The sequence below is a fragment of the Eleutherodactylus coqui genome, chromosome 5 (genome assembly GCF_035609145.1).
Source record: "Eleutherodactylus coqui strain aEleCoq1 chromosome 5, aEleCoq1.hap1, whole genome shotgun sequence".
Taxonomy (NCBI): Eukaryota; Metazoa; Chordata; class Amphibia; order Anura; family Eleutherodactylidae; genus Eleutherodactylus; species Eleutherodactylus coqui.
The window spans coordinates 201,472,416-201,485,951 of NC_089841.1; the positions used below are offsets into that span (position 1 = coordinate 201,472,416).

The 13,536-nt window shown below is 41.6% G+C and overlaps 1 protein-coding gene across 1 annotated transcript in view; it reads left to right on the plus strand.

Annotated features, from left to right (window-relative positions):
- CNTNAP4 (contactin associated protein family member 4) overlaps window positions 1-13,536 on the plus strand; it is a 303,723-nt gene that overhangs the window by 141,974 nt on the left and 148,213 nt on the right. The window contains exon 10 of the mRNA XM_066605004.1: window positions 833-1,004. Within this exon, the coding sequence (XP_066461101.1) occupies window positions 833-1,004 (172 nt within the window). The remainder of the gene's footprint in view (window positions 1-832; window positions 1,005-13,536) is intronic.

Sequence of the window (13,536 nt, forward strand, 5' to 3'; positions counted from 1 at the left end):
GCGCATATATAGAACCAATGGTTCGCTATGGTATCGGTCACATGTCCGCTTTTTATGCGGATATGCGATAAATTATAGGACACGACGATTCGCAGATCGCGGCTATCTGCGTTCTGCGTTTAATGTACGCACCAAAATAATTTACTGCAGCTAGCTGCGTTTTTTTCGCCGGCCAGTCTAAGTTTCATGCGCATTTTGATGCGCACGGCGATTTTTCTCCGGTCAGACAGGCGTTTTGCTGCGACGATTAACGCGGCTAGGTGCAGATTTTTCCGGCGATTTTCCACCTCAGGTCACGCGATTTGCGCATGCGCATCCGACATGCGATGCGCAAAACGTGCGAAAAGACGCCCGTCTGATTAAGGCCTCATCATTAAAAACTGCAGTGATATTGCACGGACCAGCGATTAGATATAGCTGTGATTTTCTTGCGGCAATGCCGTGTTGGCCATGTAAATTAGGCCTAAATGGCACTATAATTATAATTCCTGCAATAGAATCTAGATCTTATCATGGTTATGACATACTAGTTTCCTCTTCATGATCACATGTTTAGGACTGGTATGTGCCTGATCTATCTTCAACAGATCTTATTATTTTCTATGGAATTCAAATTTAAGTTGGTACTAGTCTTTATCTGCTTATTTTTTCAGTTAGTTTAGATCACTTGCAGAACAAGAAAGTGTGAATTGAGAATTAGGTTTCTATTAATCTTATAGTACCTAAATGGTTGGATACTGTCTCCTGTTGTAACGTCAATCACATGGAGCACATCAATCTGTAAGAACCTTTTTGAATACATTTTGTCCTCCATATTATTTATTCTCTTTAGGTTGTCCCAACAACAGTATGCACCATGAATGTATACAACCTGTTAGCACTTTCCTGGGATGTATGAAATTAATTTCTATTGGTGCAAATGTGATTGACCTAACAGAAGTGCAGCAGAGTATGCTTGGCAATTTCAGTGATCTACAGATTGATTTATGTGGTATCATTGACAGGTAAGGAAATCCTACTAATTATACTGATTCTTAAACTAATGTGTAGATTTGTGCATATGCCATGTGCAGTATTTTGCATTGAACCCTCACCTTATTGTGTACTATTTACTGTCCATGTAACGGCATGTACAAAACATCGCTACAATGTATCTAAATAACACAGCCAAATCAAGCAGAGAATGAAGCTGCAACCTATGTAGTTGCTTTCCCATAGATTCAATTACTAAGTGCTTATTCATATGACCCTGTGTGCAATTGCGCACACTTCAGCGCAACACATTTGTGCCATGAGCTAGGTAGATTTGCATGCTTATCGGCACATAGTATTGTACTTTTTGTTTACACGCGCCTGCGACACAACAGCCCTGTTTTTAAAAGGCAATTTAGCCTAATGAGGTTCAAATGTGTTATTTCTTACACGGAATTGCACAGTTTATTGCGCATTTGAATGCATTTTCAGTACGCATTTACCCACCTCCCATAGACTTCTATGGGACCTTAGCTGTGCAAATATACAGAAAGTTAGAACAGGTCCTATTTTTTTGTGTGTGCACAAAAAACGTCAATCCGTATGAACTGATTAACATCAATGGGTTTGTTCTATTCTTTGCCTATTGCGAGCATATATTTTGCATGTGCAAAAACACCTGCAAATATGTCTGTCTGTCTGAAGAAGCCCGTAGGGTGGCTTCATACGAGCAAGAGAGTCAGTAAAAAAATGGATTTTAAATCCAATGATTTACAATGGTTTCATTCCAATCTGCGATGTTTTCACTGATGCGATGATGATGAACAAAAAATCGCGCATGGTCTATCTTTCTGCGATGTGTGATTTTTTTTTATCTACCATGTTTCCCTACGAAGACTCCTTTTTATCGCAATGCAATGCAATGAGTTTTCAACATTAGAAAGTCCTATTGACATTCGCGTTAAAAAAACACGCGATTTTCTCGCACAATTTTAACTTGGGCGGCAGTGATGCGATGCGAGATTATTCTAAAAAAAGCATTGCTTGCACTCAAAAATCGCAGGAACAAAATCGCGATCGCCTGTGTGAAACTAGCCTTAATGTGATATTGAGGGTGTATGCGTATGCATATTCGCGCATGCCTAAGTGCTGCATTTTTTCAGAACAAACAATGATTTTTTAGGCCCCAGTCAGACGGGCGATTTTTCGTGCGATTTGCGCATGCGCATGCGTCCGGCGATTTTTTAAAACCATTGCTTTGCAATGGTATCGGACACATGAGCGCTTTTTATGCGCTCGTCCGATAAATTATAGCACAGAAATCGCAGATCGCACCTATTCCTGTTCTCTTCTCTATATGCGCTCAATGGGGCCGGCGGCAGCAGCGCCGACCCCATTGAGAACATATAGAAGACAAATCATTCTGTAACAGCTGTGGCAGAGAAGAACGATGTTTGCCCATTGAATTCAATGGAGCCGGCAATACAGCCGGCTCCATTGAAAGCAATGGGCTGTCGGACAGCGCTGGATTAAATATATAAGCCCTTCCCTGCAATTCATCCAGAAATGTGTTAAAATAAAAAATATATATATACTCACCTTGTCCCAGCGCTGAGCCAATCAGAGGCAGGTCTCACTCACACCCATTTATGAATTCATGAATGGGTGTGAGTGAGACCTGCCTCTGATTGGCTCAGGCTGAGCCAATCAGGGGCAGCTTTGAGTCACACCCCCTTCACACCCACTGCAGGCCGGCCGCGCTGAACTCCGGCTGCCGGGACAAGGTAAGTATATATATTTTTTTATTTTAACACATTTCTGGATGAATTGCAGGGAAGGGCTTATATATTTAAGCCCTTCCCGACAATTCATCCCGCGCTCGCCCGCAGCGCATTGCTTTCAATGGAGCCGGTTGTATTGCTGGCTCCATTGAATGCAATGCGCTGGACAGCTCCGGCCCGTTTCTAATGAAACGCGGCTAGGAGCAGATTTTCGGGCGATTTTTGAGCATCGGTCACGCGATTTGCGGATGCGCATCCGTCATGCGATCCGCAAATCGCGCGAAAAAACGCCCGTGTGACTAAGGCCTTAGTGCGTGTATTTTGCTGTATTTTTTGCACACACAAGGCATGTTCATTCAAATTAAAACTGTTCAGGGGCGGTGGCACTATTTTAGGAACCCTAATATAACTCCTTTAATACTGAAGAACAACTGAAATAGAATTTGAAGTAAGTGATGTAAAATAAGTAGATATGGTTGTCCCTGTTATTCAGCTAAGTGAAATTTGCTTTTTGAGTTTGCATTCTAAGAATATGGCTATGCATAAATATGGCTGCATGTGGCATCTCTGTTATGAAAATACTTTCAATATGGGATAAAAATCTATCTTTTCCACTTTACCTGTCATGTACCGTATTTTCCGGCATATAAGACAACTTTTTAACCCAGGAAAATCTTCTCCCAAGTCGGGGGTCGTCTTATACACTGGGAATACGCTGTAGAAAATAAATTAATACTCACCTCTCATGGCGCCACTGCAGACTGTCGCTCCCTTCACCACGTCGACAGAGCAGAATGCCCTGCCTCCAAAAAAGCTAATGTTCTGATTGGCTAACTCAGAGCGGCGTCAGCCGATGAAAGTCCGCGCAGGGTTAACCAATCATAGCCATTCAATGACATGGTTGGTTAATGCAGCGCTGGCTTTCATCGGCTGACGCCTCGTTGAGTTAGCCAATCAGAGCATTAGCTTTCTGGAGGCGGGGCATTCAAGCCCCGCTTCCAGAAAGCAATGCTCTGTCGGCGTGGAGGAGGGAGCGACAGCCTGCAGCAGTGCCGCGGGAGGTGAGTATTGATTTTTTTTCTACAGCGTATTCCCAATGTATAAGTCGATAGTTGGGGGTCGTCTTATATGCCCAGTCGTCTTATACGCCGGAGAATACGGTAATATCAATTTCTTTGCATTGGAACAATAAAACAATAAAAGATAAGAGCTTGGAAACATCACTTGAGTGTTTCTGATTGTTTTCTTTTGTGATGCATTGAATAATAATTAGGCATACCTGATTGATAAGAAAGTGACACCCCTTGAATATCATCTAAATTAAGTGATTATATCAACAGTAACTCCACAAAGTATGCGATTTTGAAGGGTGGATACTTGCATACATTGAAGTTCTGTATTCTTTGCTTTAATTACTTCTTGGGTCACAGAAAGAATCTTTGCGCCTTCGAAGTGATATGAAAGTTATGTAAATTATATAATACAAGCCCCTCAAAATCCATTTTAATTACAGGTTGTAATGCAACAAAACAAGGAAAACATCAAGGGGGGGGGGGTGTATATTCTCAGAAGGCACTGTGCCCTACCTCTTCACTTATTCAGAATTTACTGATAAAATCCATGCAGCAGAGTGAATATGTCTCTTCAGCTTCACTTAGAGATCAGTCCATGGATTCATGTCATTATGTTTTGTTTATTTTCTCCTGCAAATAGTAACTGGATGACACTATGACACAGTTTCTTACCATACTGACATTTCTACATACATATGCAGTGAAAGACTACACAAGGTCGACAGTATCACATTTTACCTAGCATGTCAAAGAAGAAAACCAGACAATTTGGCAGGAAGAGTGTAGAAAGAATATATAGCAATTATGTGGAAAACTCTTATATTTACAGTAAAGTTTGTTATAGTGATCGGTTTTATTGTAAAGTTGGCTGTTTCCTATTTACCATCCGGTGTCTGTGCCTTTTTCCTTTTCTCCCTTTCACCTCCACTTTTAATTTTTAAAAGTGATCTGGTTCACCCATACAATGAGGCAAGATGAGCCTCCTGCCTCAGGCAGTGCCTCCTAGTAGGAGTCGGAAGGGGGCGGCTCAGCAGACAGGAGAAGTAAAAAGGTTAAGGACATGTGGTGATGTCACAAGGGGAGGAGCTTAACAGTGGAGGCTATGCAGTATGCCAGGGCTAAATAACCTGTGATGATGTCATGAGAGGCGGAGCTCCATAGTGAGGAGTGAATGTCCTGTGATGATGGATTTTTGGGTGAGATTTTATAAGCAGGAAAATTCTGGAAGTTGCAGTTTCCTCTTTGTATACCTTATTACTTCCCATTATAATAGCATGGATATGCTGGAAGTTGTAATTCTTTTATCTCATTCTCTGTAGTGTCTTCTTAAATCAATGACAATACGGGCATGCTGGGACATATAGTTTCCCCTCTTATATTTTCCTCATGTAATTTCTGCTGTTAACCTATACTGTGCTGGACATGCAGAAGTTGCAGTTCTTGCCTTCTATATAGGGGAGTAACTAGTGGGGGGGGGGGGAGGGGGCAAGTGGGAGATATGCTCCAAGCCAAGCTAAGATTCCCATGCTCTAAACCACCAAAAGTGTACCCTATTAACTCATCACTGTTCTACATGATCAGCATAATTGTGCCCATTAACCCTTTATATGCTTTAGACCACCAGAGTTCTGCCTGTCAAACCTTTCTCTGCTTTAGGCCGCCAGGTATGTGTCTTTCACTGTCCAAGGCCACTGGGGGTGTGGCCACTAACCTTTCAGTGTTTACATGGTGCAAATACTTTGTAGATTTTCTGCTGCATAAAATCTGCAGAGTATTACAGCAGCAACAAAGGGCATGGAATTTTGAGAAACTGTGTGTTACATGAGGATTTTAATATGGATTTGCAACAGATCTACTATGTGTGAATATAGGCTTACTATTACCATAGTTAAAGAAAAAAGAAACAGCAGAAAATGTCCCAAAATTATATTTAAAAAAATTTAATAACACTCACCGCCTCAGTCACCCTTCAATCCAGCACAGACACTTTGGTGGCTGCCCGCTGGTTTTTGCTTACAGACTGTCAGTGATGATCTGCTATAACATCATGTGACACATTGAGCCTGCCACTGGCTTCAGCGGTCACATGAAATTCTTATTAACATTACCGCACAACAGGCAGAAGTTTTTTTTTTATTTTAGCACTATTTTCTTCTGCCTTTTTAACTACTGGACAACTTTAGTGACCTACCAGCTCTGTGAAGTAACTATGTGAAACTCACTATGAGGGAACTGCTGTGACTTTGGTTCCTCCCACTAGATTAGCATAAAACTAGGGGAATTCCCTGAACTGCTAACACTCTGACTGCTGTAATATATAGTAGTAGAACCAGTTACTACTTCAAATATAACATTAAGTAGTAAAACATAAAACAATATTAGAACATTATAAAACATCAAATTTCACATACAATCTGGTGTACATGACTTTGGAGTATCAGGTGCATATTTCTGTGTACCACAGAAGTGCCAAAACTGCTGCCAAAACTTTGGGACATGCCATGGATGAAATCTAAGGATCAGCAAGGATCACAGCAGTCGGACTCTCACCAATCAGCAAGTTATCCTATATAACTATATAGCTATAGATAATATATTTATTGAGGCTTCACACTGGTGTATTGAGTGTGCAAAGTTTGCGAAGGCAATATGCAAAGAATATAACCCACGAATCTCAATGAGTTCATTGTAACAGCCTATTTGCACACCAAAGGTCCCCATAGAAGTCTATGTGGAGAGGGGGGGAACGCAATACGCAACGGAATTCCATTAGGATAAATAGCCATTTAACTTAGGGCATGATTGTGTCCCATGCACAAAAACAAAACTTTGCACTGAGACATGCACAATTGTGCATACACCCATGTGAAGTCACCCTTAGGGACACATTTAGCAATGCTATTATGCCAGCTTTCACTGATGTAATATGCCAACCGTTTCAGGGCAAAACTGGAGAGTGACTTTATGGCCTCCTGCCCCAATAAACCATTGGCCTACTTCTGCTACATTGATGACATCATAATCATTTGGACCAACACTGAACAAGAACTATTAAAATTCCATGATAGATTTAATGCTCTCCACCCCACCATAGACCTAACATTAAGCTACTCGTATATAGAAATAAACGTTTTGGACACCACCATAAAAATTGCAAACAACTCAATACAGACATCCCTGTGTGAGGCAGAAGGCCAGAAAGTCACTCTCTAGGTTTGCCATGAAAAGGTTGGCATATTGTGGTGCCTTTTTACTGCCCATGGTGATTCCAGTGAGTGGACTCCACATCCATGGTGGCCAGGATTGTGCCATCTGGGAGGAGACTTATGGTTGGCAGTTTGTTCAGTAGGTCCATGGTGTCCTGCAAGTAGCTGATTATGGTTCTCACCAGCAATTGGAGGACACCTTCCACCCATCCTGAGATTTTTTGAGTGAGGGTTCCCACACCTGGGATAATTGGCCTCCCTGGGTTGCCAGCTTTTGTAGTTTGGGAAGCATATAGAATACTCCCACCATATAATATGGAAAACTACATTCCTGGACCCTCCCCTCCTATGTTACAGGTGACCTCCTAATTTAAGGAACTTTATAATCAGGAGTTCATTGCCCTCAGACACACAAAAAGGAACTTATCCGTGTAAGACCTGCTCACATATATTAGGATATAGATCCCTAACACACAGCAGGACTATAAGATCCCTGGGACATTCACATGTTCCACGTCCGATATTGTGTACCTTATCCTGTGCAGTGAATGCCCTGTTGGGGGGCTTTATATTGGGGGAATAGGACAAAAACTGAGAGCCAGGATGAGATCTCATCGCCACTCAATTAGAGAGGAAAAGACCAAATTACCTGTAGCAAAACATTTTTGTGGTCACGGCCATGGCATAGAGCAGATGAGAGTTATCATACTGGAGGGCAACTTTAAGTCACCGGATCACAGAAGAATTTTGGAGTATAAATTTATGGTCATGTTTGATATGGAATGGAATGAACCTCAGCCCGGGATTCTTGCATAAGTGGAGAATATGAAAGGTCTGAAAGAGGTCAAGAAGGGTGTCCTTTTCCCAATCATTGTTTTGTTTTGTTTTTTTTTTAAACTTCATAAAAATTTAGAAATTGATTTGCAAAAATGTTGCCATCCAATAGGTGGTGGTGCTGGGCTAGTGTTTTCATCTCTTTCTATGTTTGGACTTCTTAGGAGAGATAACAGACATCATAAAACTGTCACATTCCTTAGCTCAGTGGACTGATTAAGTATTTATCTCTTTTCTCAGGTTGTTTAGTGCTATTTTAAGTCTTGAATGCGAGACAGTCTGAAATGTGTGAACATTTATTTAGATCAAGAGGGGTGTCATCTCTGCATTTGTGTTATATTTGTGCCCCATCCAAATCAGTTTCATAAGCTTGATGAAGGGTCAATAACCACCCGAAAGCTTGCTATAACATCATGTATTTTTGTTAGCCATTAAAAAGTATCATATCTACGAGATTACTTGGTTTCTCTCACTGACAACAATCACACATTGCTCTACTGGCTAACATGGTACCAAACCTTCTTTTTTCGCTTTACCTGTGCGTCTTACACAGTAACAGTACCTATCCAATTATGCATATCATTTCTTATTGTAAGATGCTACAGTCATCCTTATGAAAACTTTTATTGTACAACTTTAATATAGTACAATTTAGTGGAAGAGTTAAAGTCTAATATTTTCTACAAAATGCATTTAAGATTCTGATCAGATGGTTGCTGTATCTAGAGTGTGTATTTCTGCTACTGATTCCCTGCAAAGTTTTCTTCATCATTTGAATGGAGGCCTGGTGTTTAAATTCTCAAGAGCAGATGGCATTTTTCTTACTGAGTTGTTTTAGTAGCTCAAAGAATGAAGCAAAATTAGATATGGAGCTAGAACTTTAATTGGACATTGGCAGGAAAACTTCTCATATCCTGAGGAGTTTATGATGCAGTCAGTTTGATAATGGCTAGAAATTTTCTAGAACTCCACTATGTCCTTGTTAAATTCACATTTTAATTCTAAACGTAAGGGTGTTTTATGTTGTCTTTAGACCACTTGCCCTGATGATCAGACATCCAGCTAACATTCTACACAGATACTGCAATTGTTTCATAATTGTAACATGAGCTGCTATTTCTAATTTTAACAATCCAGGTTTTCATTTCCCAATGCAGAAATTTTCCTGGAAAGGAAGGAATTACCCAGAAATTCATAAAGAATTACAATATATAACCCGAAAGACGCAAATTAGATATACACAGCATAATAATAAATTGCAATATTATAGGTACAGTATTTACAGCTGTCTTTCCCAGGCTATCAGAAAGTAAAAAAACATTAACTTTGCAACGCAAATATGTAGTGCCAACCTGCTGAGCATGTGATTGGCTGGCAGATACAGCATATGCACTTCTTAAATGTCTGTGATTTGTGGCAAATAGAAGAAATCTGTAACGGCACACTTCCATCACAGCTCGCATACTTCTACAGATGCAAGGTGTCACTATCGTGCTCCTGCTCCTTCCTCTGCTCACTACATGAGATCTGCCCATAGGGCTTGTGCAGACTCCCACTGACTCTCTTGAAGGACTAGTGCACACTCCCTTAACTCATTTCCTCCCATCCTGTTCCTGCACTCCCTATAATAGGCATCCCACCCTATGGTGCATTCCTAAGCAAATGGTCTCATTAGCCACTGTAACAAAGCCTCAGTTTGTGTGTATTCCTGGTTCTGACACTTGCTTGATAATTGACCATTCTGATGTTTGTGCTCCCTGACTTCAGCTCTATACTTTGGACTATGCTATTGCTTGCTGCATGCCCTGACCTACAAGCTGGACCTTGTTTATGCATTTGTGATGTCACCCCTGACTCAAGCCTATTTTTCCACTACACTTCTATTCATGCCATCAGGTATTGCACCTTGGCTAAGTGCTTCATCAGCAGCCACACAAACGGTACTATTTGTGCATGTCATGGCTTGGGGATCTTGCAGAAAAGCGGGTGTCCTACCTGGAGGAGTTAACCATGAAAACTGCATTTCCCCAGGCGCTGCCACCTCAGTTAGCCCACAGTCAAACCAGTATGTGGTAAGGTAGATCCACATCCATCTGCCTGACAGTTTTCATAGGCCATGAATCCTGCTGGCCCTGCAAACACCATACTGGATTCAGCTGTGTAATGGCACATTCCAGAGTCAATTCTCTTGGATCCTGCAGACAGTTGCTATTCTCTTGGATGCTCTGGAAGCCATGCTGTCTACTCAAGCCACTACACAAGTAGTCACCCAGCTTTCTATTATCTGTCCAGACTAGGTCTCTTGCTTCTCCTCTTACCACTGGACCATAGTTACCTCTATGTCAAGCTTTCATGAATGCCACAATTCTTTCCAAGGATTTTTAAATCCATGTCTGATACATTGTGAATGTAAGCCAGCCCAGTTTCCTAATGATCACAGTAAAATCATATTTATCATCTCTTTGCTTTCTAGTGAAACTCTAGCCAGGGCTACACCAATTTTGGAGAGCAATGCTTCCACAACTTCTAGCCTTCAGACTTTTCAGACCAAATTCTGGACAGTCTTTTTTAGGACACTGGCCTAGTTTCTTCTGCCACCTCTGAGTTGCTTTGTTTCCACCAGGAATCTCTGACCATCAGCCAGCAAGCTATATAGGTCTGCACGCTGACTGCGGAATTGGAATGGAATGACCAGGCACTTCAAGATGCATTCTATGAGGGGCTCAATAGCATTATTAAGGATGAATTAGGAGGCATAAAACTAACCATGCCTCAAAGAAGAATATATGGTCTTATAAGTCTCTTCACTCACTCACTCACTCACTCACTCACCTTCTAGGTGCTCTCCCTAAGGAGAAAAGATAGCGTTCCTGACCCAAGTCACAGGCCCCTTGCTAGCCAAGCCAGAAACCTACTTAACACTGATGAGGGGCAAACACCCCAAAACAGCTGTCTGTGTATGGATTCTGGCTTGGCTTTCAATTCCCAGTCATTGTTACAAGGTTTTTATAAAGAGTCTAACATTGACTTGCAGGAATGCTGCCTTCCAATAGGTGGCGCTGCAGAGGTATTGTTTCATGTCCCTTATTTGCATATAATCTTCTTTTGAATCAACATTCATTTCAGAGAATGTCAACTCGAGGCATTGCGAGAAAAGACAAGCGTCCAGCTGGTTCCTAGTTTTTCCAGGCCACCTCAGGCTCCTCCTAATTCTTACACATGCAGAACACATGAAATCCAGATAATTCCAAAGGGTCGATTCACTTTTTCTTGCAGCTGTATGCTAAACTGCATTTACTGTACTGCTATGTATACATGTAGGTTACTGTTCTTTATCTTTACTCCATGTACTGTACTGCTCTCTAGCTGTAATCTAATAGTGCTACATTTACTATACCATACTCTATCTGTATGTTGGACGGGCTGCTTCTTTACACATGAAGGTAATGTATATTGTATAGGATTGAAAAAAGTCTAGTGTTTTCCATAAAATGATTCTTCAACTTCTTACAGCTCTTTCTGCGTTTTATATGTAAGGACTTTTTTATATGTATTAGTTACTGGCTTATTATTCTTTCATCTTCATTGACTTTTAGTTTTAGTTGATAATTCAAGTTGACTTTGAAACTGACTACTAGTTTTCTATTCAGTTATGATCTCAAGTTACAATACTTTCAAATTAATAAGGTCTTCTGGAACTTATTAATATTGCAATTTAAGGGAGTGTTATATACTATTATTGTCCATGAAAGTAGTAAAGCAAGCATTCAGATTAGCAAAGAATTGATATTAAACTATAAATGCAGAAGCCAGGTGAAATACTAAATACAGTATTGAGAAGCTGCAGTGTATGAAATATTTCACAGCTGTTTCCATTTGTAGTAAACTCATCAACTATTGGGGCAATTAATTGTGCAGTATGTATGGTTCAGTATATGAGAAATTAGATTTTTTGGTTAATTTATTAGGTTAGATTTTTATGTACATAAAATTTGCAATTGCTACAAGGCCAGCAAAGTAGAATGCAGAATAAGGCCTTAGTCAGATGGGCGTTTTTTTCGCGCGATTTGCGGATCGCATGACAGATGCGCATCCGCAAATCGCGTGACCGGTGCGCGCAAGTCTCCCGCAAATCGCCCGAAAATCTGCTCCTAGCCGCGTTTCATTAGAAACGGGACGGAGCTGTCCAGCGCATTGCATTCAATGGAGACGGCAATAGAGCCGCCTCCATTTAAAGCAATGCGCTGCGGGCGAGCCCGGGATGAATTGTCGGTAAGGGCTTAAATATATAAGCCCTTCCCTGCAATTCATCCTAAAATGTGTTAAAATAAAAAAAAATTGTATACTCACCTTCTCCCGGCAGCCGGAGCTCCGCTCGGCCCTCCTGCAGTGGGTGTGAAGGGGGTGTGAGTCAGACCTGCCCCCTGATTGGCTCAGCACTGAGCCAATCAGAGGCATGCCTCACTCACACTCATTCATGAATTCATGAATGGATGTGAGTCAGACCTGCCCCTGATTGGCTCAGCGCTGAGAGGCAGCAGTCACTCACCCATTCATGAATTCATGAATGGGTGTGTGAGTGAAACCGGCCTCTGATTGGTCAGGGCTGTGACCAATCAGAGGCAGATCATTCAGCAGGCGGGGATTTTAAAGCCCCGCCGGCTGAATAGTGCCGAGAAGCAGTTCAGGAGAACTGACAGCGGCCGCGGCTGGACTCCGGCTGCAGCGGAAAGGTGAGTATACAATTTTTTTTTTATTTTAACACATTTTAGGATGAATTGCAGGGAAGGGCTTATGTATTTAACCCCTTCCCGACAATTCACCCCGCGCACGCCGGCAGCCCATTGCTTTCAATGGAGCGGCTGTATTGCCACTTTATTGAATTCAATGGGCAAACATCGTTCTTCTCTGTCACAGCTGTTACAGCTGTGGCAGAGAAGAATGATTTGTCTTCTATATGTTCTCAATGGGGTCGGCGCTGCTGCCGCCGGCCCCATTGAGCGCATATACAGAAGAGAACAGGAATCGCAGATCGCAGATAGGTGCGATCTGCGATTTTTTGTTCTATAATTTATCGGACGAGCGCATAAAAAGCGCTCATGAGTCCGATACCATTGCAAAGCAATGGTTTTATAAAATCGCCGGACGCATGCGCATGCGCAAATCGCGGCAAAAAACGCCCGTCTGACTAAGGCCTAAGGCTTCTAGATAAATGAGAAATTGCAATAATGGCATACACATGACTAGACCATGTGATACTAAAGGGTATATAAGATTTAGGGCTCCTTTACATGAGCGTATGAGTTTTTATGTTCGCACGTCTGCGCCGTAAATTAGCATGAATGGACGATTTTCCGCGATCAAGCCCCAAGCTTAATTAGCATTTTCTCGTCCATTCACACAGGTGGGTGCAATGTTTTTAGCGAAAAAATATGTCGCAGCCTGGAAATCCCTCGCTCGGCAGAAATCCTTGGAATGACTTCCAATGCCTGAATAGAGGCACCTATAAGCATTTTTGCAGCATTGGATGCTGCTAAAATGCCTTCCCTTTCGTTTTTTTCCCAGCTCCCGTAGGAGTCTATCAGTCAGAAGATAGAACCAGAACTATCTTTTTACCCAGTGTATAATTACTGGCGTGCATTTCGGTAACGTATGTTCCATTTTTTACGG